This window comes from Austrofundulus limnaeus, unplaced genomic scaffold (assembly GCF_001266775.1).
Source record: "Austrofundulus limnaeus strain Quisiro unplaced genomic scaffold, Austrofundulus_limnaeus-1.0 Scaffold27, whole genome shotgun sequence".
Lineage (NCBI taxonomy): Eukaryota > Metazoa > Chordata > Actinopteri > Cyprinodontiformes > Rivulidae > Austrofundulus > Austrofundulus limnaeus.
Window position 1 is genome coordinate 2,214,809 of NW_013952429.1, and position 27,601 is coordinate 2,242,409.

The 27,601-nt window shown below is 39.1% G+C and overlaps 1 protein-coding gene across 3 annotated transcripts in view; it reads right to left on the reverse strand.

Annotated features, from left to right (window-relative positions):
* Window positions 1-20,434, reverse strand: part of tnrc6c2 (trinucleotide repeat containing adaptor 6C2) — a 40,301-nt gene extending 19,867 nt beyond the window's left edge. The window contains exons 1-4 of one of the 3 annotated variants that reach the window (XM_014004969.1): window positions 19,577-20,434; window positions 11,321-11,421; window positions 11,080-11,101; window positions 924-1,337 (exon numbers count right to left, since the gene is read on the reverse strand). In XM_014004969.1, the coding sequence (XP_013860423.1) occupies window positions 924-1,337; window positions 11,080-11,101; window positions 11,321-11,383 (499 nt within the window). In that variant the 5' untranslated portion in view covers window positions 11,384-11,421; window positions 19,577-20,434. The remainder of the gene's footprint in view (window positions 1-923; window positions 1,338-11,079; window positions 11,102-11,320; window positions 11,422-19,576) is intronic. The other 2 variants (XM_014004970.1, XM_014004971.1) reach the window with 2 other exon arrangements.
* Between the last annotated feature and the right edge of the window lie 7,167 nt (window positions 20,435-27,601).

Sequence of the window (27,601 nt, forward strand, 5' to 3'; positions counted from 1 at the left end):
CAGCAGAGCACCGCTGATCAAAAGAGAAGGAAAAACCAGCGAGCGAGAAGAAAGTAAACAAAGACGTGAGCAGATGTTCCTGCTCAAAAATATGACCATGAAAATGCTATGTGACAGAGTTACCTTCACATTTATGTTTCAAGGTCACAGTGTGTTAACATAGGAAGACGTGACACTGGTAGTCAGTGTAATAAATAAACTGATTTGACTAGTTTACAATCTGACAAAGAAAAACCAAACATCTTGGAAAAATGCAACGTGTTCACAATGGCACAAACGTGTGTGTTTTACGGAGAAAAAWGGTCATGTCCAAAAATTTTAAAAATAGAGCTTGAAACAGCGGTAATACTGATCTAAATACACAACCGCAACACATTACTTACAAACACTCCACAAGGAGCCTCTTGAGGCAAGTTCAGTATTACTGATCCTAGGGACCAACAGGGGACTCATTAAAAGTCTACCACTGGCTAAAGAGATCAGAATGTGTGAATTAAGTAGGAGCACGTAGAGATTAAAGCAACTGAACTCTGTTTATATGTTGCTTGGTATCTTTTACAAATAATGTCTTCATTATAGCTTCTTTTGTCAAACTGGTTATTTTTTAACAAAAATGCACGTTATTATTTGTTACACAACACATAATGAATGTGGTGAATTATCAGTGGGGTTTTAGATTGAAAAAACTGAACTTAAAATTCAAAATTAAAATGAACGATGGAAGGTAAACAGTGAATAACTAGATATAAACATATGAAAATAGCTCTAGTTAATGACAACTTAAGTGACAGAATCGAGCTGAAATACAAAATTAATAACCACCTCAGATCTGTTGACATTAGCATCAACAGGGAATAAAATAAAAAAAATAAAATTCAGCTCCACAGATTCCTGTAACACAAAGCGACTACACCGACACAAACCTGGGTGGTGTTCGTTCGAAGAGGACGTGGCAGAGTTTGGGGTAGTGTTGYTGGTACTCGTAGAAGAAGAAGAGGACGGTGGCGGGGGAGAGGAGGAGGGAGAGGATGAAGAGCGAGTGAAAGCACTGAGAGCTCCTGCAGGCAGCGGCTGGCCTCTCTTCAGTAGCTGCTTGTGCTCCTGCTGACGGAAGCGCGGGGGCACCTCTCTGGGCGGGTAGCGAGCACTGGCAGAGGACAATTGGCACTGCTGCTGAGGGGCAGTCTGAGTCGGGAGTTGGATACCGCAGGGGGAGCGCTTGCCATTGCCAGGAGAACAGGASGAGGAAGAGGAGGAGGAGAGGGGCAGCGTGGGGCTGGAGGGTTGGAGGTGGTGAGATGGACCAGGACTGGGCTTAGAGGGAGCAGGCTCTGGCACTGCACAGATACAATACACGGCATAAAAGCTTTCACACACAGGAAAACGCAAAAAATTACTGTCCAAGTAAACTCATTGTATTATCCATTAGAGATGTTAATGCTGATTAAACTGGGGCTGACGCTACTCATAGTGCCAGATTTTAGAATATCTTTTAACATCTATAGACAGTGATGTTTTATTTATTTTTTTATGTTAAAAATGCAACTTCTGGAGTTGACGTTAAGTATAAAACCAAAAACGGTGGCTGTGCACGTTTTATTAAAACATTTAAACGGTTTAAAAATTAACAAGTTCTGAAGATCTTCATGGAGTCAGTGACAGAATTTACTTGGGGGGGAAAAATGTATCCAAGGAGAAAAATATTGGAAACATTGACAAGCAAATAATGGCTACTCTGAGTTGAGTCACTTCCAAAGCAGACTTTGTGGTTTTAGAGCAACTCCAGTGCTTAAAAGTTTCACAGAAGTTGATGCAAACACTCTTATTTTAACCTAAACACCACCTTCCATTTTGAAATGCATGATTATTTTGGCTGAAAATTTAAATTTTGCCCCAAATTGGACTGGAAATGCTACAGCCAGCTGCTAGTATTAGCATGTAAAAATAACATGAGGTAAGATATTGTTGATAATATTTCACCAAACTCCACTGCACAAAAGCCTAACTATTCCTTGAAATGCATTTATTTCTCTTACTACATTTAGTTTGTGAGTTTTATAACCTAATTAATTCCTTTATGCAGCCTGCTGAATGTATGATAAAGTTCATGACTTAAAATAAAGTCGTTTTTTCTGCCGACACATAACAAGCAGTACATTTTATCTCTCAGTATATACATCTTCTATTGCACCATCTTCCATGACACAGAGCTCTTACAATTGATTTGACCCAAAAGTGACCCAGCGGTTATGTGACCAAGCTCCAATCTAATTAGATAATGGACAGAAAGATAATGGACAGAAAAAGTGTTATGAGTTGCAGAAGCTGGACAGCTCCTAAAAAAATTATGTTTGACTTGAACGCTGTTTTTCATTAATAGATATGAGCATGCTGTTATGACTCTAAGACTGTTTGAGCATTTAAGACGGAGTAGAACGAAAGGTTAAAGCAGGTTTGTCACAGGAGTACCCAGCTGTCACATGGAAATAGCTGATGACCCAATAAGTGCTTTAAGTTACAGCTTTCTATAACTAATGATGCAGTTACTGCTTTCACTCATGAAAATGTAATGGGAAGAGAAAGATGCAGTGTAATTAAGGTGAAGAGGGAGATCAAATCATCAAYGTTTCAACCTCTCAGCTGCTTTAAGAGTCCTTATTGTTACTTGAACAATACTGACAATAATGTAAAACTTCATTGATAGGAATGAACTCTGAACATAAGCACAGGTCTGCATCAACACACTAGAGATTAAAGAAAGCATTTGGCTGAAGGGAAATTTAGTGTAAAAATAAAATCAAATTTCCTACCAGCAGCATTTCGCAAGACCCCAGTTTAAAGAGTTTACATTTGATATGGAAAACGAGCTAAAGGCTAATACAAATACAGCTAAGACTAAGTTCAWTTTTGCACTTCCAAAGTTTTACAACAAATCTTGTGAATGCTAATTTAGAGGCTTTACATCTCCATCAATTTTGCCCAACATAATAATTTAAATTGTACTCTATGGTTATTTACAATACTTAATAGCACCAGCCGTCATATKATGTAGCATTTCCGGGGCATCAAGAGGACACGTTTGTCAGGACGTTACATGGTTATTGTGGCAGAAATAGTTAGCATTAATTAGCGGAGTAAAGATTTATAAAATCGTGTTCAAAACAGCTCAAAAATTTTGAAAGTTAGTTACTTTCAGATGGCAGCAATCCACCATTATTAGCTCATTAATAGTGTTGCATAAATCTCCACATTGATATTTGTGTCCAGCACAGAATGAGAGTTTGCCCTGTTCAAGCTTGACTAWCTGCAGGCTTAAATGGTGACGCACATTTCTGATTAAATTCAGCCCAGCCCACCTGACGCTGTTTCAGCCAATCCAACAGCAGGAGGGTGAATACTAGCCACCATGTCTCTTGTCCTCCCTGTCTGACCTATTCTGTTTCCACTTCTCTTTACTTTATCATTTTTTTAATCTGCAGGTTGGTTCAAAGCCACAGAGCCTCTTTTTTTAAATGTTCTTTCCTACTCCTGGCCAGGTTTCAGAGCCCTCTGAGTAATTCTGTTTCTGGACATTTTTACATTTTGATCTTTCATCGTGTGACATTCTTTTTTTCTTCTTCTCACTTGTATTGTCTCTTACTCCCTGTCATTTCCCTTGGCTCCAGTCCAAAGATCTCTCCCATCCAATCTGTCTTTATACTTTCTTTTCAATTTCTTTTATCGCTCTTCCAGCCCCAGACGAATGTTTCCAACGAGTCTATTTTTACCCTGCATAACTTTTCTCTCCTTCTGCTGCAAGGTGTCACCACAGACTSTTGTAACAGTTATTTCCAAGAAACCCAGAAACCTCTCAAAGTCTGAAACTTTATTCCAGTTAGAAAAATTCAACCTGTAGWCTAAAGACATCCAAGAACACAATGAGAAACTGTCAAGACTCTTTTATATGCAACCAAAAAAAAAAAAAATAAAATAAACTTGTTTTGCATATAAACAGAGGTTGGACAGCAACAATTTAGGGAACCAATCCTAAAGATGACAAGTTCTGGCACAACCAGAACCAGTTCTGAAGTCTGGCCAACTTTTCAAATAAATGCTTTAAAAAAACACACACACACACACACACACACACACGCAAATGCATTAAAAAGGTGCTTCGTGGGCTCTTTTTGACCAAATATATTAACAGACTCTACCAGCACTTAATGCTCAAATGTCAGAAGTTTAAAGCGGCTGAGATGTTAAAACTGATTATTGTGAGCATCATAACAAAACAAAGGGAGTGACAAAAAACTGACCTTAAATTAAGATGATTATTTTTTTTCTTTTTCTCTCTCAGACTGAGGTGATTGTTCATAAACATGCATTAGTTACATTTTTCATTGAATTTGTTTGAAATCCCAAAATTTCATTAAACCTTTCTGCTGAAGCCTTGTCAGCACCCATGCACAGAAGTTTTAATTACAGCCTTCATTTAAACAAAATGGTTAATTATATAGTGATAGAGAATGCAAGGTATAGCAGAGGTTGAAAAAAATTACAGTGGGAGACAATGGCAAATGGAAATTCATGGAAGAATCTACAGCTGAACTGGAAATCGAAATGGACACAAGGACTCGCTCTGTGTGTGTGTGTGTGTGTGTGTGTGTGTGTGTGTGTGTGTGTGTGTGTGAGTGCGTGCGTTAATGCAAAGAACTGGACGTCTCCCTCAGCCTTCTGCTTGGCAGAGCAGGTTCACACATCTCCTTCGTCTATTGTTTGCAGAACTGCTTTATTATGCAGCCATGTTTGGAGAAGGGGGGAGGTATAGACAATGCACAGGCTTATATTCAACACAATGGCGCATTTCTTGATCTTATTATAGCTAAGAAGTAGGAAAATTAGTAAAAACATGTTTAAAATTGTTTACAATTGTCTAAAAGCTGCTTTTGTAGAGTCTTTAATGGTTCTACAGCAGAGATAAAATATTTGCTTTTAATCCGAGAAAAAAAAGATGTTATAAAGGGAGTTTTTATTAAAGATCCACTTAAATTCTCAGGGAAACAAGATCAAAACAATCCTTAAAGCCAAAACAACAAACAGGCTTTCCTGATGCATTGAATGAAAAGGCTAAAAACAGGCAAACAAACAATACATGTCAAACAGAAAGGGAGTTTGTGATCTTTTCAGAAACACACCTCTTATTTCCTTGTCAAAATCCTTTACCAAACCAGATCTGGCACCTTGTTTCAACACTGAAATAAAAACATCCTTTCTTTCAAAAGGAAGCTGCTTCGTATACCACTGAACACTTTTTACCTGCATTCAGAGACTTGTATCCTTTTTGACATGGAAATGTTACTTTGATTATTTTGCTTTCAGGAAGCACTGATATCTAAAGGTAATGAGTCTAGTATAACACTGAAAACATTTGTATCATCACAATTAAAAACAAAACTGTAAAATGATGTTGAAACTTCACACTTGGTTGTTTGTAACAAGTTTTTTTGTATGACTATTTGTCTGTATACAAAATTGAGTATTAGAATTAGTGCGTTTATAGAACGTCCCATCTGTTGGCATCAGTAAAGAACAAAACCTCCCTCCTTCTCACCACTCACCCATTTCATTAGGGGTCATTGCTATAGAGACTGACAGTTGCCTAATGCAGCTTCATGCACCTCTCGTGACCCCCCACACCCCCTAGCGCTTTATGCAACCCATTCCCATACTACGTCTCTTCCATTCCCTTCATTAGTCTTCCCGAATCCCCCACTGATTTCAGCTTTAATTCTTTTTGATTTGCATATCTCAGCAGCATCTTCCCCAGCCGTCAGAATGGGGCAGAGGTGTCCCAAAAATCCCCTCTCGCCATTTAACCCTAAAAGCAGCTAGCATATACTGTAGGTAAAGAGCTTTAACAAAATCGTACTATGCAGAATCGATGCCTGAGGGCAACAACTGCCTCAGGACATATGGCTTCCAAAACTGATGGCTAAACAGCATGATAGAAAATAGAATAGTTTTTAAAGGTTTTAACAGAAGAAGAACACTGACTCCAACAGTTAGAGCCTCAGTGTCATGAGGGCACATGAAACCCTGAAGCATCACGGGTACCGCTTATTGGTGGGCTTTCAGATGGCTTCTAAAGCACAGGCCCATTATGACATACATCTATGAGACATTACAACTTTAAAACATAATTAAAGCCATTTCATTTCTTTCAGACCCGTTTTACAGAATGCTGCTTTTAAGTAGGGATGCACAATATATCGGCATTTATATYGGTATCGGCCGATATTGGTCATTTTTTAGAATATCGTCATCGGCCCGATATGTAAAACTGGGTCAATATTTAACATCTGATATTGATTTCCCACTTTTTATCTTTGTGTTTCTGTTTTGGGAGGGGAGATGGTTGGTTGAGAGGCATCTGTTTGATCATGATAGAGATATTGACACTAYGTAGCCAGGAATAACTGAAGTAGGGAGCTATGTGGGAGGTCTGGTATGGTATCAAAAAAAAGAGTGCGTTTGTGTGTAATATAATTTGTGTGTTTGTGTAATATCAGTAAATATCGTTATCGGCCATAACAGCAATAATTATATCGGATATCGATATCGGCTGAATATTTCTTATTGGTGCATCCCTATTTTTAAGTGTGTTTCCGCCATTCGCTTACAACAGTGAACATATTTTACACCAAAACTCAAAATCCTTTAAATCCAAGTCTTAGGGTGGAGGTTTTTGGAAACACCCAGCATGGGTATGAAATCGCGTATGTGCACTACGGACAGCTGCAGTCAATAGTTTTTCTGCGCTTGCACAAGTAAATGAACATTAACWGTTGTGATTAGTAGAGTCTCACTTACGCTGCTCACTTATCCGTTTAGGTTTAACTGCAGATGCCTATSATCCACAAACAAAACAAAAAGGGTTCCCATATGCTGGGGTGCAGACAATGAACCTTGTAACAACAAATTTAAACATTATTGCTCTATCATCTGAGCTACTTCCGGTTAAGGCGAAAAATATGTGAAATGAAACAATCCAATAATGGGAGAGGTCTTGTCACCTGCATGAGTGATCATAAAACAAACAAATAAAAACAAACAAAACAAAAAAAAACCACAAAAGAAAATATTGATCCTTGCAGATTTCTTCTGTTTTTTTTCCTCTGTCTCCACTCCTGGTCTCTCCCTACGTCCCTCCTCTGGCACTTTATATGCATGCTGAAAGAGCAAACAGCGGATGGAAGCAAAACAATTATACACTCAAGTCATAAATCTACTGGACATAATTCGCAAGCTATACACTATTAATCCATTGAGCGCTTATAAATGTGGTTAACGGAAGGAAGAAGAAAAACGCACGCCGGAAAACCCTAAAGTAAATTAGCCTCTAATTAGATTGCAATTCATGAAATTCTATTTTAAAAGTGTTGACGCAATTAATAGCATGTGAAATTGTGAATTAATCCAATACAAAATGAGGGGACACACTTAGGTTTAAGTGTATCTCTCGCCACTTTGAAAAAATATAATGCTGTTATCACCATGGCGACACCGTGCAAATATGTCTCTCCTCTGCACAGCAATGCAGAGTCGCCGGGGCTGAAACCGGCAGAACAACCCGCACGGTTAAAGAAAGTAGGCAACAGGGATTACAATAGCTCTGTACCCTTCTGAGAACTGAAAAATACAGAAACAGCAAAAAAACAGAGACAGCAGATTTTCTGATTATGAAGGTGCAGAATTCAACCACAATTAAAAAAAAGTATTGCTGTGGCGTTCTGTATCTGAAAGCAGGTGTTCTGAATTGTGCCTCCCGCTTGGACTAGGCATTTTCACCACAGCAAAAAGGTTTCACTGTACGTGAACATTTAAAACCATCACAGCGAGGATATTAGTGTCTTAGCTGTGATGCCTAATGAAGTAAATGTATGCATTAATCAAAGACTGAAGAAAATGAAGGGTTTTGCACTGAWAGGAGAAGTATGCATGTTTTGATGAATCTAAGCTTTTAGAATAACACATCTACAGGTAGACATTTAGTCTTTCTGTGGTCATATGTGCATGCTGGGATGAGAGCGGTTTCATCAGCATTAGAATGCAACAGWAAAKTAAGCGAMGACTGCGGCAGCRGGAGAGATTGTGATGAAGCTGCGTCTGAATAATCAGCATCCCTCAGAGGAGACCACAAAGGGGGAGAAAGGGAGGAGGGGTTGGTCTGTATCAGAAGTCCAGTCTAGAAAAGGGTATAAGGGTGTGTGTGTGTGTGAGGAGCAGGGAGGAATCCAGGGCAGTGGGGACACAGCCTCCTGAAACCCTGCATTCGATGAAGCTCCATGCCTAATAGGGGGCAGAGGAGTTAATTCCAGCGAGTCGAAGCTTTATCTCATTTTCATACATATGAACRCGCTGGGCCCAGATCGATTACTGCAAACAAATTGAAGTGCCTGGGCCYGGGGAGACCCGCAGAGAGGAAAGCAGAAAAAGACTGAGAGGAACGGGGAGGGGGTGGTGTGTGTTTGAGACTATGAATTCTGAAAAATGTGTAAAGAAGGCAGAATGCAATGATATGGATGGAAAGACTCAAATCACTACTGCATACTGATTTTCTTCCTTCCTGCCTGTATACACACACCACTGTTATTTAGTGCCATGTATGAAAACCCATCTTTATCTCATTAAAGCCACCTTTCATGCTGAAGATATCCGAGATGGAAGGTTGGGAGAAACTTGTGCAGCTCCTGATGGCTTACATGGTCTTTAAACGGACTCATATCCCCAACTTTCCTCTTCTTTTGCTCTGAATAAGCATTTAATACATACAGTTTCTCATTCCAAGTATCTTTCCAGCTACATCTCTCATTAAATACACCCTAAAATAAAAGTCCATGCCATTAGTTCACTGTATTAGCGCTAGTGCTGAGGCTTGGTGGTCATTTTTAGCACTCATCCAAAGTGCTCGAAGCTTCATTGCTTTCTTCCCTCCGTTTCCTTTCTTCTTTATTTTAGGTTTGATATCACCCCAAAACAGCTCATTACACTTCCTCCATCTTTCTCGTCCTCCTTTAAACAGGGTTCCTGTCTGTGATCTTTTCTACCAAATGTAAACATTTCTTTCCTTTACAGTTCAGCTGCTGATRCACAATAAACAGTCCAAAAAATGTGTGATACAGTAATGATAGTTTCTTTCATGATTTGGGCTCTAAACTGTCAATGAGTAARGAAAATCCTAAAGGTTTTAATGGAAACAACAACAGCTCATACCCAAATTGTGTTACCAACAAGCATCTCAAGAACTAAGCAACATTTCTCAGCTCTTACCACAGTTTTTCATAATCAAAGTAAAAACCTTATCTTCTAATCTTCATCAAATGTTTTTGAATGAAGCAATAAAMTCTAAGTACACAAATGAAAACAAAACTGTAGTTATGAAAGGCAACCAAATGATGTGAATGCAAAATATGTGAGTGACTTTCATCACTGCAATTTGGAAGAAGGCCAGAGTTTTACCTCTCAGAAAAGTATTTGATGTTCTACTGGAAGCAGCTGAAACCAGCCTTGTGTAAAGCTTTGAAACTGATTAAAAGGCAAAGGTTATAGACAGTGCAGCAGAGCACAGGGGTGAGGGACTAATTAAACTGTCCAGAAAGAGTCCGMGGCAAGCAGGAGAGAACGTTGTTAAACGCTTACTGGCAAAACCAGACAATGACCCTGCTGGGTAAACTAAGAGCAGGACAGGCACTAACAACTTTAACACCATCTCCTGGATTAGGTTTCACTCATATCTCAAACACATATTTATGGTCAACTTAATTACCTCGAAAGTCGTATCGCACTTGAAAGAATTCCAGTCARGTTGAAAACCAATGGGTGTTTGCTCACTGAGAAAGCTAAGTATTTTAGTTGTACAAACTGACCCAAAGTGCAACTTAAAGTGTGGCGGCTGTCAAAAATGAAAGAGAAGACAGATGCTGTGCAAGCTAGACCACTCAGTTAAGTAGTTTGTTACTGTTGCGATGGAGGCGAATTGACAAAATATTGTAGAGTTTCTGATTGAAGGTGGTGGACAAAACATAACACTAAGTCTAGAATAYGGTGATGGGCCTAAATAAAGAACTATTAGAGGAAAAATGTTGATTGTGTGATGATACTGTAATGTTATGAATGTTTGGTTTTTGAGGTATTTCTTGAGTATTTAAATCTATTTTTCACGATGCATGAGCACTAAAAATATGTTTCCTGTTTCATCTTTATCTAAAACCCAGAATAGAAATTCTTAAAATATCTCAAACTGAACTGCTTTAAGATAACACCTCAAGCCTTTCTTGGCAGACTATATTATTGTAAACTTCAGTTTAAGTTGAGGACTACTTAGTGGAAAGAAATATAAAATAATACCTGGTATGCACCTGTTTTTATTGACATGTTGTAGGTAAAAAAGTTCAAGATACTTCTCACTTGACAAGAATTCAATTTATGTCAAGGTTCCACTTGAAYTTTTGAGGAAACTCAAAAATGCATTTAAATAGATTTATGAGAGAGATGTTTATACATTTGCAGCATCAAATCAATTTAAAGCGCAAGTCTCATTTGAAAAACTGCACGCATCAGATCAAGGACTCAGTATTTTGATAGCATTTCAGATTGACAGTAAAGCTAACTCTGCAGCACTACACAGCCTCCACTGCAGCAGAAAGCACAAAGGGCACACGAGGACAGCGTTCAATTCCTCCTACCCTTCTGTGTATCACAGCTTCACTGCCGTCTCTTCTTTTATTCAACACATCCCATCCCCCATCACACTGGGTGAAACGTCTGGGTGCCCTCACGCTTCACTGCCTGATGCTGCGGTGCACTGAGCGTCACTCTGCATTACACTCCACGGTATCTGCTCTAAAATGTGTGCATGTGTGTCAGAAAAGCATGAAGTCATATGGCTCAGTTGTGCATACATGTGATTAATTCATGTCTCTATATGTGCATAGGAATTTTAAAGGCATGAACAATATGAGCATGAGATTGTGTGAGTATGTGTGAAGTAATCAGAGTTCACCTAGATCAGTTGTAGAGTTACTTGATCATGACACTCACCTTTGGGTTTTTGATCAGTGGCCTGGAGAAGAAGAAGAATGAGAAAGCAAAATAAATCAAAACCATAAAGAAAAATGTTTTGTCCTTATTTCAGCAAATATTAATCCTTAAAGCAAAAAAATTATTACTAATTAAATTACACACTAACTTCTTTGCACTTTAGGTTATGACAAACGAACAGATCTTTGTTTACAAATGAAAATAAAAAAATCCCCCCAAAAAATGTGTTCAAGCAACTCACCTTTTTTTGAGGGATGTCTTTCTTGATCTTTTCTTCTTGGTTTTTCCTTTTCCTTTCTTCCATCAAATGATTCTCTTTCTTGTGTTGCTTGCTTCTCTCAGCTGTTAAACAACAAAGAAAAAGAGCAACAAAACATAAGAGCAGAAAGCCAGAATCCAGCTGAAAATGCTCAATATCGTCCACTGTTTTAATTAAGAATTGTGTAGCTACTGATGTGTTTCACACACACAGACCTGCATTCAAGTTGGGTCATTATTGGATGAATTTCAAAACTTTTACCTTCTGAGACAAACTAACATTTTAAAAAGCCTAGTCAAAAATGTATTTTAAAAAAAATTCTAGCACTGGTATTTTGTTGGAAGACTCCATGTCAAGTCTTGACAAGTTCTTCAAGAAAACTTAATTCAGATCAAAATGAATCTCTGCACAATAAAACCTTTGACTGCATGAGGACCTGCAGGAAAGGAAATTTGGCTATGATAGCAAGAGTGATGGTGGATTGTTGCTAGGTTAAGATTTGATCCACAAACWGGTTTGCACATGAATTCAGCAGAAAAAAACCTTCCCTGTCTTCTAACCCAGAAGCTAATGTGTGTAAATTCTGTGGCAATGACACAATGGATAAAACAACTTAATAAGGATGTAACTTTAACGTTGGAGAAATGTGACTCTCCCCAATCACACTATGATTCAAAATAAAAAAATAAGGAGGTGCAAATGCAATTATAATTTACAAACAAAAAGCAAGTGACATCAAGAACAAAAGCAAATATAAAAAGAACTGGTTTAAAAAAAAGGCAAGGAGTGATGAGAAAATAACGATGGTAAGGATTAAAAGGATTGAAAAGAAGGCCAAGAAAGTGACAGGAGACACAAGGTCTTATTTATAGACTTGTTTGTGGTGTGTGTGCGCGAGTCCAATGAGTTAGACAGCTAGCCCGAGGGCCTGAAGAAACTCACAACTTCATTTAAACATTTATTTCCTTTGGCTTGGCACAGGTGACAGCTCCTGGTAACTATTAGATGTATGACATGAGAGAAAAGAACTGATTGTTTCTGTTTAGTTCTCTGTAAGTGAAAAAGAAACAAATCACAACACMATGACATCACCAAATTGATGTGATGCTCTCAGAAATATGCAAATAGAAATTATCTCTGTGTCATACTAAAATGATGGGCTATTCTTTTTTTGTTTGTTGAAAAAGCGCTTAAACAAACTCAAACCCATTAGCCTTGTACAAGTAGCTGCTGTGCTTCATGATTATAAACTAAACGGACCAATCGTTCAATCAAAATATCTCTACCTCGGAAAATTTGAAACAAATGTACTAAAAAGCATAAAGACAGACAAAAGTCAAACTGATCATCAGGCCTTTAAAATCATGATTTCCTGCTTAGGTTTATCAGACAACAAACAATTTAGTCTCCATATATGCATGCATTACATGCAGCTTTTTTGGTATCAAATCTTGCTAAAAGCTCAATTCTGAAAAACCCTTCGAGTTGAGGTCACTGCAAAAGGTCAAAATGAGGAGATGATGACATGTTCCTACTATTTCTTTACTTCTCCATCTATATTGTTTTTCTTCATCGCAATMTTTGTTTCCTTCCCTCCCTTGAGTTCATACAGTCCTAGTTTTCACACTGAAAAGTGTAGCAACACATTTCCCCTTTATTCCCTTCTATTTTAAAACTTGTCCAGTCTTTGCTCCAACCATCAGACATAATGGTAATCTACAAGATTCAACAAGAAGAAAACACATGAAAAGCCATGATGATGGCTCACAGTGACAACAATGGGAGCTGAAAAAAGGACAGCAGCCATKATGGGCTGGAAAAGGCCCAAGTTTGAGATAGTTACTTTTAATCACTTTCTACTGAAATTTTCATGTAAAGCTGACCTTGTTGTACTGACAGCATCTACTTTAAACCCTTTAAATGACACGGGAGCTCGTGTTWTCTGGTTACTGTTACTATGGCTACAATACGGGTTGGAGAAAAATTAGGTCAGCCTGATACCAACATCACAACACAACAGTACACGTCATATACAAAGCTGTTGTCTGGTGTTCTCTCAGACAKCTGCATCATTTTTGTTGCTACTGAGAGGAATATTAGAAAAAAGCACAATCTAAATGTGCCATGAGGGAGCAGACAGYCTTCTGATGTGATGTAGTCAATGCCAAAGTTAGCTTTACTCCTGACCTCTGTTGTATTCTCATACATCCTTAGATATTTCTCCCCCATGAAGTGCTGACACTAGCACTTCTTCAGCAGTGACCCTGACTAAAATGTTCTGGGGTTTACACTATTTTGCCCAAATGGTAGTTAAACATATATATAAAATTAGCATGWTTCAAGCTAAAATTAAGCTACGGTACTTCTTGTGCATTTTCACAMCATAATGTTCAAACAAAGATCTGACTTAAACTAGTATGCATGGGTTTTACATTATTATTTTCTAGGGATGCACAATATATTGGCATTCATATTGGTATCGGCCGGTGTTGGTCGTTTTTTTTGAATATCGGTATCGGTCCGATATGTAAAACTGGGCATTATTATATTATATTAACATCCGATATTGATTTCCCACTTTTTATCTTTGTGTTTCTGTTTTGGRAGAGGAGATGGTTGTTTGAACGGCATCTGTTTGATCATGATAGTGATGTTGATGCTGCGTAGACAGGAATAACTGAAGTAAGGAGTCATGTCAGAGGTCTGGTCATTTATTTACGGTATCAAAAAAAGACCCAAGTGTGTTTGTGCGTATTTGTGTAATATAATGTGTGTGTTTGTAYAACATCAGTAAATATCAGTTATCGGCCATCACAGCAATAATTTCAGCCRATATTGATATCGGCTGAAATTTTCACATCGGTGCATCCCTACTATTTTCATAGTCTTTTCACAAAACATATTGTAGAATTTTCACAAGCTGCTAAATCTATTGTTACTTTGTTCTCAGATTGTATTTTGATTAAAAAATGTTCTTTCTACAGTTTTCTATTTTTGTTCTGAAAATGATTATAACTCCCTTTAACTGTGCTTAGAACAGAAAAGCCACTTTCTTTTTGTTGGACCAAGGTTTGCCATTTGATACTAACCCTGGCTGCACTGCTAATTTTGGCTTGGATCAAAATGAAAAGTTTGGAAAATTGCTAAGAAATGACTTGGCTAAGTTGGACGGTTTCTTCCAGTGATTGAACACAACTGTTTCTGGGCTAGAGGGCACGGTAATAAGGAAAGACACATGATATCAAGGAATGAACATGAGCACATGKTGCAGGAATGAAGAAGCCATAAAATCACAGCACACACAGGGAAGCAGTTTGTCTGATGCCTGTCTCCTTACACGAAGGATTTACCAATTAGGAAACACAGAGGACCAGGCACGGCACAGAGAAAAATCGGAAAGGACTTGTTAAAACATGGATGAATAAACTACTAAAATCTTCAACCGAGAAATTGAACAGTTGGAAATAAAACTGCACAAGTAGAAATGAGATGGAGAAATAAAARAGAGGACTCAAACTTTTCTGCACCTAGACTGATGAAATCTAGAGAAGCACGGAAAAAAATAAATATGTATGAATTGTACAACACCGATCAAAACAAAGGAGATGTACAGAGAAAGTCTAGAAAACAAACTGCAATAAAAACATACAATCTCTAATCTTTGAAGCAGCTGTCAGACAAAATGCACACATCTCTGTCTACATACCAATAAGGGAAAAGTAAACTTTAAATCCAGGTTTTACCAACATTACCCCTGCTGTGGCATCACAGAAGCCACAAAAMTCTAGTGAGCCCAATTACATAAAACAACGTGCAGGACATTCCTGGAAACTTAATCTTTAATACTTTCTCCTAACTTGTGCTGCTGTAAGTTTGTGTTTATGCAGCCTGTGTGGTTTTAAAGCAGATTTGACTGCAAATTCCACAGCTGGATTTCTGTTTCAGTGTTTTGGATAAACATTAAAGGCTTGCCAGCTGCTTCCTTTATTCACAAAACCTGATAACTGCATATAATTTCATAATCTAAAATGTATGTGAATCGTGAGGTGCCTAAATATTTCCATCCCCAGGGCATAAAAAGCAAGTGGCTTTAGGAAAACATATAGAGCGACCAGATGAGACCTGCTCAACAAGCTGTCACAAAAATATTCTCGGCTGCTAAAATCTGTGGTTGACAGACTGACTTGAATGCAAACAGGTGGGTGGTGAAGAGTGATTAAAGGGAACGCCAAGTTGGAGGAAAAATAAAAGTCACACAATCAGATAGAAAGATAGTTTATGCTTCGGTATAAACAAAAGCTTTGAGGTTTGTCTCCAGAAAATAAGCTCTCAGACTCTTGGCTGCCGCCTCTGCCAAGTCGATATAAAACTTTAAACACAGTGGCAGCTCATTAAATTAAAAACAGCACAATGCACAAGCGAGCCTGCTCCCTGTCATCAACACAGCTAAAGCTTAGAGAATTTAAGAAGAAGCTGTTGAGACAAGTGTGATGGTAAAAGTGTTATTCTCTTCTTTSTGTTTATTTCAAATTATTTATATAGTTATTACAACCAAATGTACTTGGTTGTGAATATTCTGCAGTGTGTTAAAAAAAATAGAAAATTAGTTTCTGGCTGGATAGAGGAGATTTTATATTGGGTACATAAAGACGTAAAAAGCAGGATTTCGTATGAAGATACCAATATAGACAACAGAAAATATGTAGATATGTCACATCTTTAAAAAGGTTCCAGGAAAGATAAGATACACACACTGAAATTCTAACTAAATTAAATGTAATTAAAATAATTTTGTTTAATTAGTCCAGTGAGACAGATTATCCTGAAACCCACTGGCACCAATCTGCAGAGATGCTGTGTGGTACAAGTCTCAACAAATAAATTAGTTTATAACTTAATGCAGCTATTTCCACAGATACTTTATGAGTTATTTAATRTTGAATCAAACTATTTAAAACTCTGCAATAAATCCACTAGTATGAAACATTGAAATTTAAACTGGGTCACAGTTTAAACACAAACTTTTATCAGTCTTTTTTAATCACATTACATTCTTAAAAGTAAAAAAACCACACAATTTATTGACTGCACTAATAAATAAAGTAACATTATAAACAGCCTTGACAATAACACAACTGACCTGAGCTTATGGGTCTAAGCCGTGGCCCCTGCTCAGGGTCAGGCCCTGCGTCCTCCTGCTATTTACTCAGCCTTAACTTAAAGCTCAGGAAGTCCTGCAGGGCCTAAGTCCTGTTACATAATATGTAAGGGTGTCTAATGATGGTGTGGGGCAGGAAAGAGGAAACAAAGTGAGTTGGATGGCCTGCACTGTTTGTCAGTATCCATGTGATTCCCATCTCTTTCTCTACCAATCAGCCAACATGAAGCAGGGGGAGGGACGGAGGCCCCCAACAAGCCTTGGCACACAGAACATTCCCCACCATCCCTRCAAAGACTCACAGGCTTCAGCTGTGCTCACCCCCCCGCCCCCATCCCTGCTTACCCCCCGGTGGGCCCCTGTAGCCCCTGCCCCCTCCGTTGGCACACAAATTAGACAAGAACGAGGATGTTTCACAGACCTTTTCCCTCTGCACTCTGCATGTGACACGACTAACCACATACCTAATAGCTTCACCTATACAAGTTGAAAACTATACATTTTTCTACAMCTTATAGAACCCATACAATAAAATCAAGACAAAGAAATCATACATTTAACGAGTCTAAACTAAAACCACTAAAACACAGAAAGACCTGCCCAGGTGAAATGTAAATACATTGCTCCTGGTTGATTTAATCCACCTTAGGACACTAAAACCTCCTCAGACTTGGTTGAGTCCCATCATAACTGCTGTCAACACAWGWGRTTCACCCCMTCCCTCTCTTCCACACTGTTTGTACACACAATAAAATCACTGCATTTAGCACAATGACCACACTGAACACAAACGCCCCGTAAATCCATATCCTGCCCTTCTTCACTTCAAAACAGCAAMACAAAAAGAGCAGAGGAAGAGGATAATGGCTTTTGGCAGCCTCCAATTGAATCCAGCTGATATACTGTCAAATCTCCCCTACTGGAGCAGCACCCCGCGGCGGTGTTAAGCACGTTATCTATCAGGACTGCACCAGTCATTTAAAAAAGCCTCATAATCACAGGCTCAGTGACGGCCACAGTAGGACCTGGGTTAAGATCACGCACGGGAAAAAAGGGACAGAGACAACAAGCCAAACAATCATGTAAAAAAAAAAAAAAAGAAAGCTCTCCAAGTTTTTGTTTTAATTTCAATTTTAACAAGTGAACACTCATAATGTTTAAAAACAAAAAAGGAATGTAATGGAAATAAAGTGATAAAGGATGAACAGGTTGGCTCAAGTTGCATTTTTCCCTACAGAGGAAACGAGGCTAATGACAGCAGGCTGCATGTTTTGTCTGTGACGGGTCAAATGAGGGGAAGCGAGCCTTGGGTTTCCCCTGTAAATAAATGATTCTGCCCTTTCTGTGATAAGCGGCTGCAGATGGAAGTCACTGCCAGGGTTCGTCCTCATGGCTTTGTTACAACTCAGTCTAATCAAAATCGTGCCTAGATGCCAACAGCCTGCAGCCTGGTTAGATCTGGAGCCAACGTGGGTAATATGTTTCCTGCTTGGATGCTGCCAAAATGAACAAAGTAAAAGAATTCAATGTGTCTGGCCCCTGATTTTTTTTGTGGGGGGGTTCTTTTGAACCAAAAAAAAAAAAAAAAAAAAAAAAAAAAAAAAAAAAGAACTACAGTTGCATAAGTATACCAATAGTAGTTTTACTGTTCTCTAGTAGATGATTAAAAATTCCTATAGAAATTGAACTGACTAAATCAAACCTTTTCATGCCTCAACTTGAAGAAACCCCACTGGTGGTGGCTTAATATCAAAACAGACAGACTTGCATTTAGATAGATGCAAGTACAACATTTTTATATATTTATGTTCTCCATTTTCTACTCATTGTTTGCATTCTCTTGTAATGAAGGGAGTACACAAGCTGATGCAGGAGCCTGACTGTGCCTGAGAATCAGCTGGGTGTCCAGGGCCTGCAGGAGGCAGCTCCAGATCTCATTAACAACTGCAGGGCTTTATAACTGCCTGGGATTTGAGCTTTACATGAATGGCTGCAAAGTCCTATAGCAAAAAACAAAAAAAAAAACAAAAGCTGTTCCACGTGCGAAGGCAAGGACGAGTTCGGAACAAACACAGGACGCTCATTTTTTGACTAGCAGATGACAAACATGCACAAACAGACGCAAGAAATGAGCATTTGAACGCTGCTTATATCGCCTTCCATTTTTTAATATAATGTACGTGGGCCACTGATGCATGTGTGCAATATTCCTTTCATCACGCTGGCGTGTGACGATAGAGATAAGACAGTTGTGACAAAAATGTCAGAGAGAGAGAGAGAGAGAAAATGGGGGAGAATAGGGGTTTTAAATTGAACAGGAAATTATGTACTTCAATTAAGACACGCAGAGGCGATATTAAAAGCTATACTTCAGTGCCTAGGGACAGGATGCAGGAAGAGGCGACGCAATGGAAGGCGACAGTTCAATCAGAATCCCCGGTTTTCGTATGGAGGTGGCAGGGAGGGGGAGACGGGACAGCTATGTTTAATAATGTACTCAGAATTACTAGTGTGGAGGAATGTTGAACCGTGTACAAGATACATGATGCGATACAGTTATAAAATTAACCATAACGGGGGAAAAAAAGTGAAATGAAGCCACCTTAATGTATGACCATAGTGGCAAATAAAACGAGCAGGAACWAATCCACGTTTTAGAAAACATGACAGTTTTGCTGTTATTGTRCAATTACAATCAAGGTATAAACCCATAAAGTGTGCCATTACCTTCTAATGCTTAATGAATTACACCAGGGAACTCTCAAAGTCAGTCCATGAATGCATCATAAAACACATGYACAATGGTCTTCCTGTGCACTCAGCCAATCATAATAAAACATACAAGAATGCAGCATTTTTAAGCCTCTCCTGATAATTATACCAATACACATAACTTCACAGGGTATGGCAAACATTGGGTTTTTGAAGATGCAGATAATAGATTTGTGGGGAAAATGTTATTACAATTTATACATAAATATTTACCAAGCATAGCTCATTTCCAGCAGAAATGTAGACTTTTAAACACAACAGCAACAATTTATTTATAACACACATAAGATYCTTGTTTTGAAACTTACCTTCCTTTCACAACAGCTTTGGCCGCTTGTTTCAGTGAAGAGTCGATGCATGGCAGAAAAATATGCAATAAAGCATGTTTTTTGTTTGTTTTTCCTCCTCTTCTTCTCTTTATTTAAAAGTTACCCGTAAAGCGATGTAGCAGAGATTTTAGTCGCAATTAAAGTCAGACTTGATAGATAAGCCGACTGCTGCTGAAGCAGCTTGGTGTCAAAGATAATATTCGAGGTAAACAATTGGCTACGCAGCCAGATAAACAYACAGCAAGTACGGTGATTTTCTGCTTTGAGCAAGACAATTAAATAGTTCGTCAAATTGTACTGGGCAAAAAAATAATAAAAATAAAAACAAAACCATACGACGTTGTAACGAGGGGAGGGGATGGGGCGAAGCACCACTAATAAACAAACCAAAAAACCCAAATACGAATAAAATGACTTTGAAAAGCAGCTAAATTATATAAGCTATCATTAGCTGGTTGGCTTAACTCAGTCGTCGACCTTTGCGAAGTACTGCAAAACAACAGAATTTAGGCAGTTTTAGTGGAGGAAAAAAAAATCGCTGAGCAGTTCTCGCTAAGCAAGCCGACGGCCGTCAGCCAGCCAACTTGTTTTAAAGTGCAAAAAAGAAAGGTTTGTTTGTTTAWGTCGCCGGCTGGGCGACTCGACACGGGCTGACTACCGCGAATGAGAAGTGAGTAGCGGCTCCGACGAAATACATTCTGTGTTGATCCATACGACGGAGCGGACACTCACGGTAGGCGGTTCAGGGAGCTCTCGTTGACAGCGGTCTCGCAGCCATTTTGTTCAAACTAAACAACACACACAGCCGCAGTCCGCCTGCCTCTCCTCCTCCCAGTGAGGCTGAGCAGACACACCAGGAAGAGCGTCCCGATACGTCACTCTCGACCAATCAGAGCGCGGGACACAAGCTCCGCCCCTCGAGCCCATCCCTTTGCTSCTGTGAGCGCCTGCAGAGCCTCTGRACSCAGTCAGGGGATGGATGGACAGCAGGGAAGARGCTGAAGAACACGGCTCTCATTTCCAGGGCAAGAACTGAAGCATGCAGCGATCACTGTGTACTAAATGGTCAAACTGACTCACTGAGAGTTACATTACTGTGGAACTGTTAGGTTAAATTTAGAATAAAAGTCAGGAAGTGACATGAAGATTACATTTTAAGGATGCTTACAGAATAGTTCAGAGTTTTTTTTGAAGTAGGGTGCTATTTGCAAAAAAGAAAATAAAAACTTTGTTGCATGGTTATTTGCAAGTGCAAATACAGTGGCGGTGGCAACAAGCTGCAGCATTTCCGGTGGGTGCCCTGTCAAAACAATCATGCCAGCAGGCTCACTAAATGCATTAAAAAAGCTGGGGGACAATAAATCATTGGMCAGAACTTGGAAACGTTTGAGTAAGTAAGGGACAGGAGGTCACTGAATGAATCGCTCTCCATCATGGACAATCTACCCCCCACCCCCCAGACACCCTATGAAGACAGCAAAGCTCTTTTGCCAACAGACTCAATCAGCTTCACCACAGAGACTGATACAGGAAATCATTCTTGCCAATTGCAACATCACTCCATAACAGCCCACCCCTGATGAAAACCACTAAAATTACATTTGCACACATCTGGAGAYACGTTAAATATGTATGCTCTGCCGTCGCTGCACTACTTACATCTCAATCTGAAAGGTTTTGTTCCGCAAATAGTTTAGGCARGCTTGTAAAGTTTAAGCGGTGTCAGGAGGAACGAGCAGTACATTGAAATGTTCAAAGAAAAGCGTCAGGCAGCTTGCAGAAAAGTACTTGGCAGCACTGATGCAATGACCGCTCACTCCTAATGACACTGTTAAATAATATTTCAGGTTACGATTAAACAAATCTTATCAAAACAGCTCAAGAGCTTATAATTCTAAAGGTTGCAAACTTTACAGACACACAGGGATTTTATGCTTCAAGTTTCTCATGAATCTCTCCATCACATCATAACCAGAAACATGAGGCGACAACAACTATTCACAAGGATGCAGAAACCCTTGTGCACCCCTGAACTGCATCTGCAGCCTCCTCAGAGAAATAAAGCACGGCCCCTTGTCCATTCTTGGGGCTCCTTTCTCATGGAAATGACCCCTCTGTGCGCWGACGAACACATGCACACACAGACACACACTCTGCAGTGGGAACAGGTCAAGACTGTTCTACAAAAGGGTAAGGCTGACCAGTGAGAACGCTCCTGTACGTCGCTGGGAGAGACTACAAATTAGAGAGGCGGGGGCCCCTGCCAAAAGCCCCCTTTCTTTCTTTTTCAAGGCAGTACGCCCAGAGCYATTAAAGCAGCAAGCTTTTACTGAATGGAGAAAGCAGATGTTCCGTGCTCAGGGTTAAGAGAGGTGAGAGCAGGGGGGGAATGCCTTCAGAAACACCGTGGGGGAAATGTACTTGACTGTAGCTCAGAGCTAAAAGCACCGGAAACCGTTTTCTAAACATGCTGTGTAAATATATAGGAAATGTTTTTGGTAATGCATTGAATTATAACAGAATGCAAAGTAAAGTGCATTAGTCATAGCTAGAGTGAAGTGACAACAAGCTATAATTGACAGGAGCTTTATCATCAAAGAAGATAGTGAGTGTGAGGAGATGTGTGTGTGAGAGTGAGTGCACGTATGCACATCTGCTCTCCAGCTCATCCCAGCTTTTCATTTAGGTGTCTTTGAGACGTTTCTTTGACTTTGCCAATTTCCCTAATTGCTCTCACATTTAACCAGACTGCTGACAGGAGCAAGTCAACGGGAAAGGTCCGCCTGACATTCTGATAAGAACCATCCCAGAGACACAAGCTGTTGGACTGCAGCAGAGGCTCCTTTCCCTCCCAGACGACTCGCCTCCCTTTCTCTCCTCTCTCCTTTTAATTCACTCTGCTCCTCTGCCTTTTGTTTTAATTCCACTCCAATCATGAGCTCTGTTCCGCATAAGGTTTTAATTTCAAGCCTGATACCAGAGTGTGCACACAAGGCTGCATGTGAACACCTCACAACTGGGATTTTGATGCACCCCCTCCTCCACACACCCCTCCTCACCTCACACACACACACATGCACACAAATCACTTAACTATCCCTGTCGCAAATCTTCTCCCACACTTAAATGTTACATGGCTACATGCATATTTAATGCATCTGCTCTTAGCTGCACTTGAGCATTTAAATACGTTCCCCATGAGACAAAAAATGTCTTATTCCTAATATTAAAAATCTTTGATAAAAAAAATTAAAAAACACCAAAACAAAACTGTGCAAATWGTGTTTTTCTCTTCAGAATTAAAATGTTTTGTCTATTAAATTTACAGTATCAGCAAAAGAACGCTGCAGCCTAACTAACTCTAAACAACAACACATCTTAAACATGTAATCTTTATATTTGATCAAACAAACGTGATCTGAGAGGTAACCAAGCATGTCGCGACAGCTCCGAAGAAAAAAGCCGATCCCTGTTTCAAGTCTTTATCCCCCAGTTGCAGGAAGACAATCAATAATTGCTGTGTGATGCCTGATTTTTTTCAGAGGGTGGGGGTGTAGGGGTCTTTTACCATTGATTGTGAATACAGAATCTTGCTTGACTGTCTTGACTTTATGCACGTGAGCGATGAAAATGTGGATGGTGAGCCACTCCAAGTAACATTTCCAAAGGCGTGACTTGACATATGCAAAAGAAGTGTGTTGACGATAACTCCAGCGAAGGTAGAAACCGTCTCCTATAAGTGCACATGAAAGAAGAATCATAAACACAGCGACTCTCAGTTGTGCTACTTCAAGGAGGAGCTGTGCCGGTTGAGCTGAAACACTCGATGCGAGTTTTTCTCACTGATTAGCAACGTGATTGAAGTGCCTGTTCGTTAAATAACAGYGCGGAGTGGTGAAATCCTGCTGAGATGCTCATTGCTCATCTCCAAGGTTTGCGGAATTGCAATGAGAGATAAGACAGACTGCTAGAGCTGGAGGGATGGTAGTTCAGATCAGGAAGAGGAGGGAGGTCCTTTCTGTTATGGAGACAAAAGAGGGAACTATTATCTATAGAAGAAGTCTGACACAGAAAAGTCATTAGTTAATGAAATACATGCACCTGCATAAAACACAGACTGTTAGATCATTATCTGCAAACTAATGCAGTGAGAAAAAACTTCTTCTCCTCTGTGTAATGAATAATATAGCTTAAACTCGTAACAAAAGGCTGTGTAGCACAGATACATAGCTACATACACACACAGAGCTAACACTATTGTTTTTTGCATGGTCTTACTGGAGCATATGTGTAAGTATTGCATAATTTATGCATTTTGACAAAATTGTTTGGTTRTTTGCATTTCAAACAGCAGCAGTAACTGTAGCAATATTATCCTACTTTTGCAAGAATAACTGAGGCTACAGCATACATGAACTGSTGTCCACGTTCTGAGATTGGACATCAATCCACATCCTGAAGAGCCTTCTCATCAATCCAGTCATGAAACTATTTCTCTACTCTTCAAAAAAATAATCTACAACAGGAAGGATGTTAACTCTTCATATTCTTTCCACAGAGCCCCACTTCAGAAGATTTGAGCTATTTCTTTAAAGGCTTTTTTGTCTGGACAAAGCTTATGTGCCGAATGGTTGTGCATTTGGAGGGAGGCTGAGCAGAGCAGAGCGTTGCAGCGTGGTGCAGTAGGACTGCCTTTTCATGCTGTGGTAATTTCCCCCGAGACAAGCGAGCAGGTAAAGGCCAGCGAATGATGGAGGGAGGGAGGCGGTGAGATTGAAGCTGGGATAGCGCGAGAGAGAGGGAGGGTGAGCATCAGCAARAGAGCGTGTTGGAGAATAATGAGAAATGATACGACAGTGGCAGGGAAGAGGCTGACCGGTTCAACCAATCAAACACACAGCGACTGCACTGACGGCATCCCAAGGTTGAATTCAGCGACTCTCCATCGTTGGCACATTAACGTTTTTGTTTTCATTTCAAATACCTTATCTTGTTAATGAGTGTCTCTGACCTGAGTCAATGTTTTTCTAATGAATTTGACTATTAATTACAAGTGTGCCATTTCTTGATGACCTTGCTTTATTTTGTTGCAAGCTGCAGACCTTAGAATATTAGCATACATTAGGCCCAGCTTATCTTTCATCCCCCATAGCCAATACATCAAATTATTGCCTGGGAAAAGAAAAAAAAAACATAGGCAGTGGAGTGGTTTGTGTTTTTGTGGGTGAGCACTCTCACTTATTCACCCCCTCCACACCTCTCTGTATGCAAACTCATTACCAGCACATAAGACCTGCATGGATTTTATGGTGTTTTGGGAACCGACTGGTTAATCAGATTTATCGCACACTTAAGCTTAATTGATTGACTTTATGGATCCAAATGAATAATTAAGTTCTAACAAACCTGGCCTCTGTTTCATCTTTCTGAAATAATGAGAATAACCCACAGAAAAGGAAAACAATGCCAATCACTGCCCTTACTTTTTGCCCTCATGCTTTTATTTTTGTAACTGATTAATTTCAATTAATTAGTACCTGTAAACAACACATTTTGTCAATTAATATCAGAATATAATGAAAACAATCTGGTTTTTACCAGGTTCTGAAACTATTCAGATCCAACCCATCATAAAGCAGATTACGCTATTTAGATTAGRTTAGATTCGATTCGCTTTATTGTCATTCAAACATTACAGAGATGCAATGAAGAACGAAATGCAGTTAAGATCACYCGTTCAAGAAAAACACAYATGACAAAACATGGTGAACARGTCTTGTGCAACAGGGTCRYGCTACCTTTTGYAGCTTGGAAATACACAATAGGAGAGATGAGTTAAAAAAGTTACTCTGATTTTATGTTTACATAATAAACRCAGAGTCATATGCATACACACACAAAAAAATACACTCACCTCTCATATAAAACCCCATGTGAAAAACTAAGTCCATCCTTGCTGCTTCTGGTGGATTTAAGAAGGAAAGTGTCAGCCAAGTCCAATCAGTCAATGCACTTCATTAACTGATCATCATCAGTGAGAGCACCTCCACAAAACAGGAGTTTTGTCAGCTTGGAGCACATGGAGTGCATTAACACAATGTTAAGGAGTACAAACATCAGCAGTGACCTTAGAGAAGAGAACTGGTGCTGCCCATCAGTCYAGAAAGGGTTGGTCATTTCCAAAAAATCTAGAGTCCATCATACATGATTCACAAGCAGAAAACAGATAAGACAACTGCCATTCTTAATAGGAGTGAATGTCCCTGTAAATTCTACCTGATGTCAAACTATAATATATGAATATGTAAAGTCATAAAAAAAACTAATGGGAACTGATGCTATAGATGGTTCTATTGAATCATAGGGTGGACAATGATTTTCACAGACAACATCCTCTAGGTTAGCATTGTTTTATTTGATTAAATGAGGACATGATGGGATGTGTTGTGTGTTTCTGTACACTTAAAACTAGATTTAAATCATTTAAATTATTAAATYATTTAAGTTATCTATTATAACTGGATATGTAAAATCCTAAAAGCAAAAGAGGATGGACTCTGTTTTTTCCCMAAGACTACAAGTAAAACTGACGAACAATACAGTCTTTTATCTCCCTGACTTTTTTGTTTCCATGTGTAATATTGTTAAAATAAAAATAAAAATAAAAACTACTGATAAGAAACTGAGCTTTCTTATTCGAGCAGCGAAAGGACAGGCAGTGGCTCGCGATCAAGGTAGCACAAACAAAGCCAACACATCCTGACCTTCAGATGGTCTTCATCAGATCAATACTATCATGAGCTCAGACAAGCACTGGCAGATTAACCCAGTCAGCTACAACCCCCCCCCCCCACACACACCACCACCACCACCACCACCACGCCCACCCTGGTTCCACACGTACACACACGCACCTTATTATAGGACCCTGAGTGTATTGACTGTCTTGTGCTGACTGACACACTGAACCACACTGTGGAGGTGCTGGTCGAGTTAGTTTTTCACTGGCTGAGGTTACGGCCGCTTGGTTGGCTAACATGTTTCAGGTTTATTCGGTTTAACTCGGTGAGAAACCAGAAATGACGAGCAGATTCCGTTATGGCTACAATTTCAAATTAGACTATTTTTAAACATCAAAACTGAAATTGTAATTGTAACTCGAGTTTTGAAACAAATTTCAAAATTTGTGTCAGCCAATTTGTTTTGCACATTTTTATACAAAAAGAAAATATTTTACAGTAAGTATTACCGCATAGGCTCGAGCCAGAATTTGGTGGGCTAGAGAGCAATTCAGCWCTCCATAAAGAATCACAGAAGATCTGTTTTTAAAACTTTGCCAGTAACTGTTAGTAAAACACCTCCTAAACAAGTAGATGTATTTTATTGAAACTCTCAAAAAGTAAGGGTGAACATGTTACTGATTCTTTTCTAAAAACGAAATAAATTCTATATACAATGAAAAAATACAAATCACAATTTAAATGAAAGGCAGCAGAAAGAAGAAAAAACTTTTAAATAAATGTTAATAATAATAAATTCAAACAATATTTAATGTTTAAAAAGAGTATGAAATAATAAAAAAATCATCCCAAGTTGGCCACCACCTTACCTCAGGAAACAAAAACCGACATTTATGTTAAGTTAACAGAGTTTGCCTCGTTCACAAAAAACATTAAAAATGAATGTGCATATTGTTGCATGTCAATGTTTTAAGCAAAGATCTCTTGCGGTCTGTTAGCTCATAGAGATATTACTCAGCTTTTTGGAAAATATTACAACGTTATGTCAGTTTTGTGYTTGCTAAGGTGGATGAGGTTATCATATCTGTTGCAGATTACTCTAAACTATCATCCCAACAAAGTTTAGCTCAACATCCTAAAATTCTCTGAGCCGTCACCATTTCTGTGGTTTGCAAAGTTCGAGCTGCAGCTGCTGTGGTGGCCATCTTGAATCAAGTTCACTATAGTTGTAGATGGACAAGCAGTGACTGCTCTCTGAGATTTT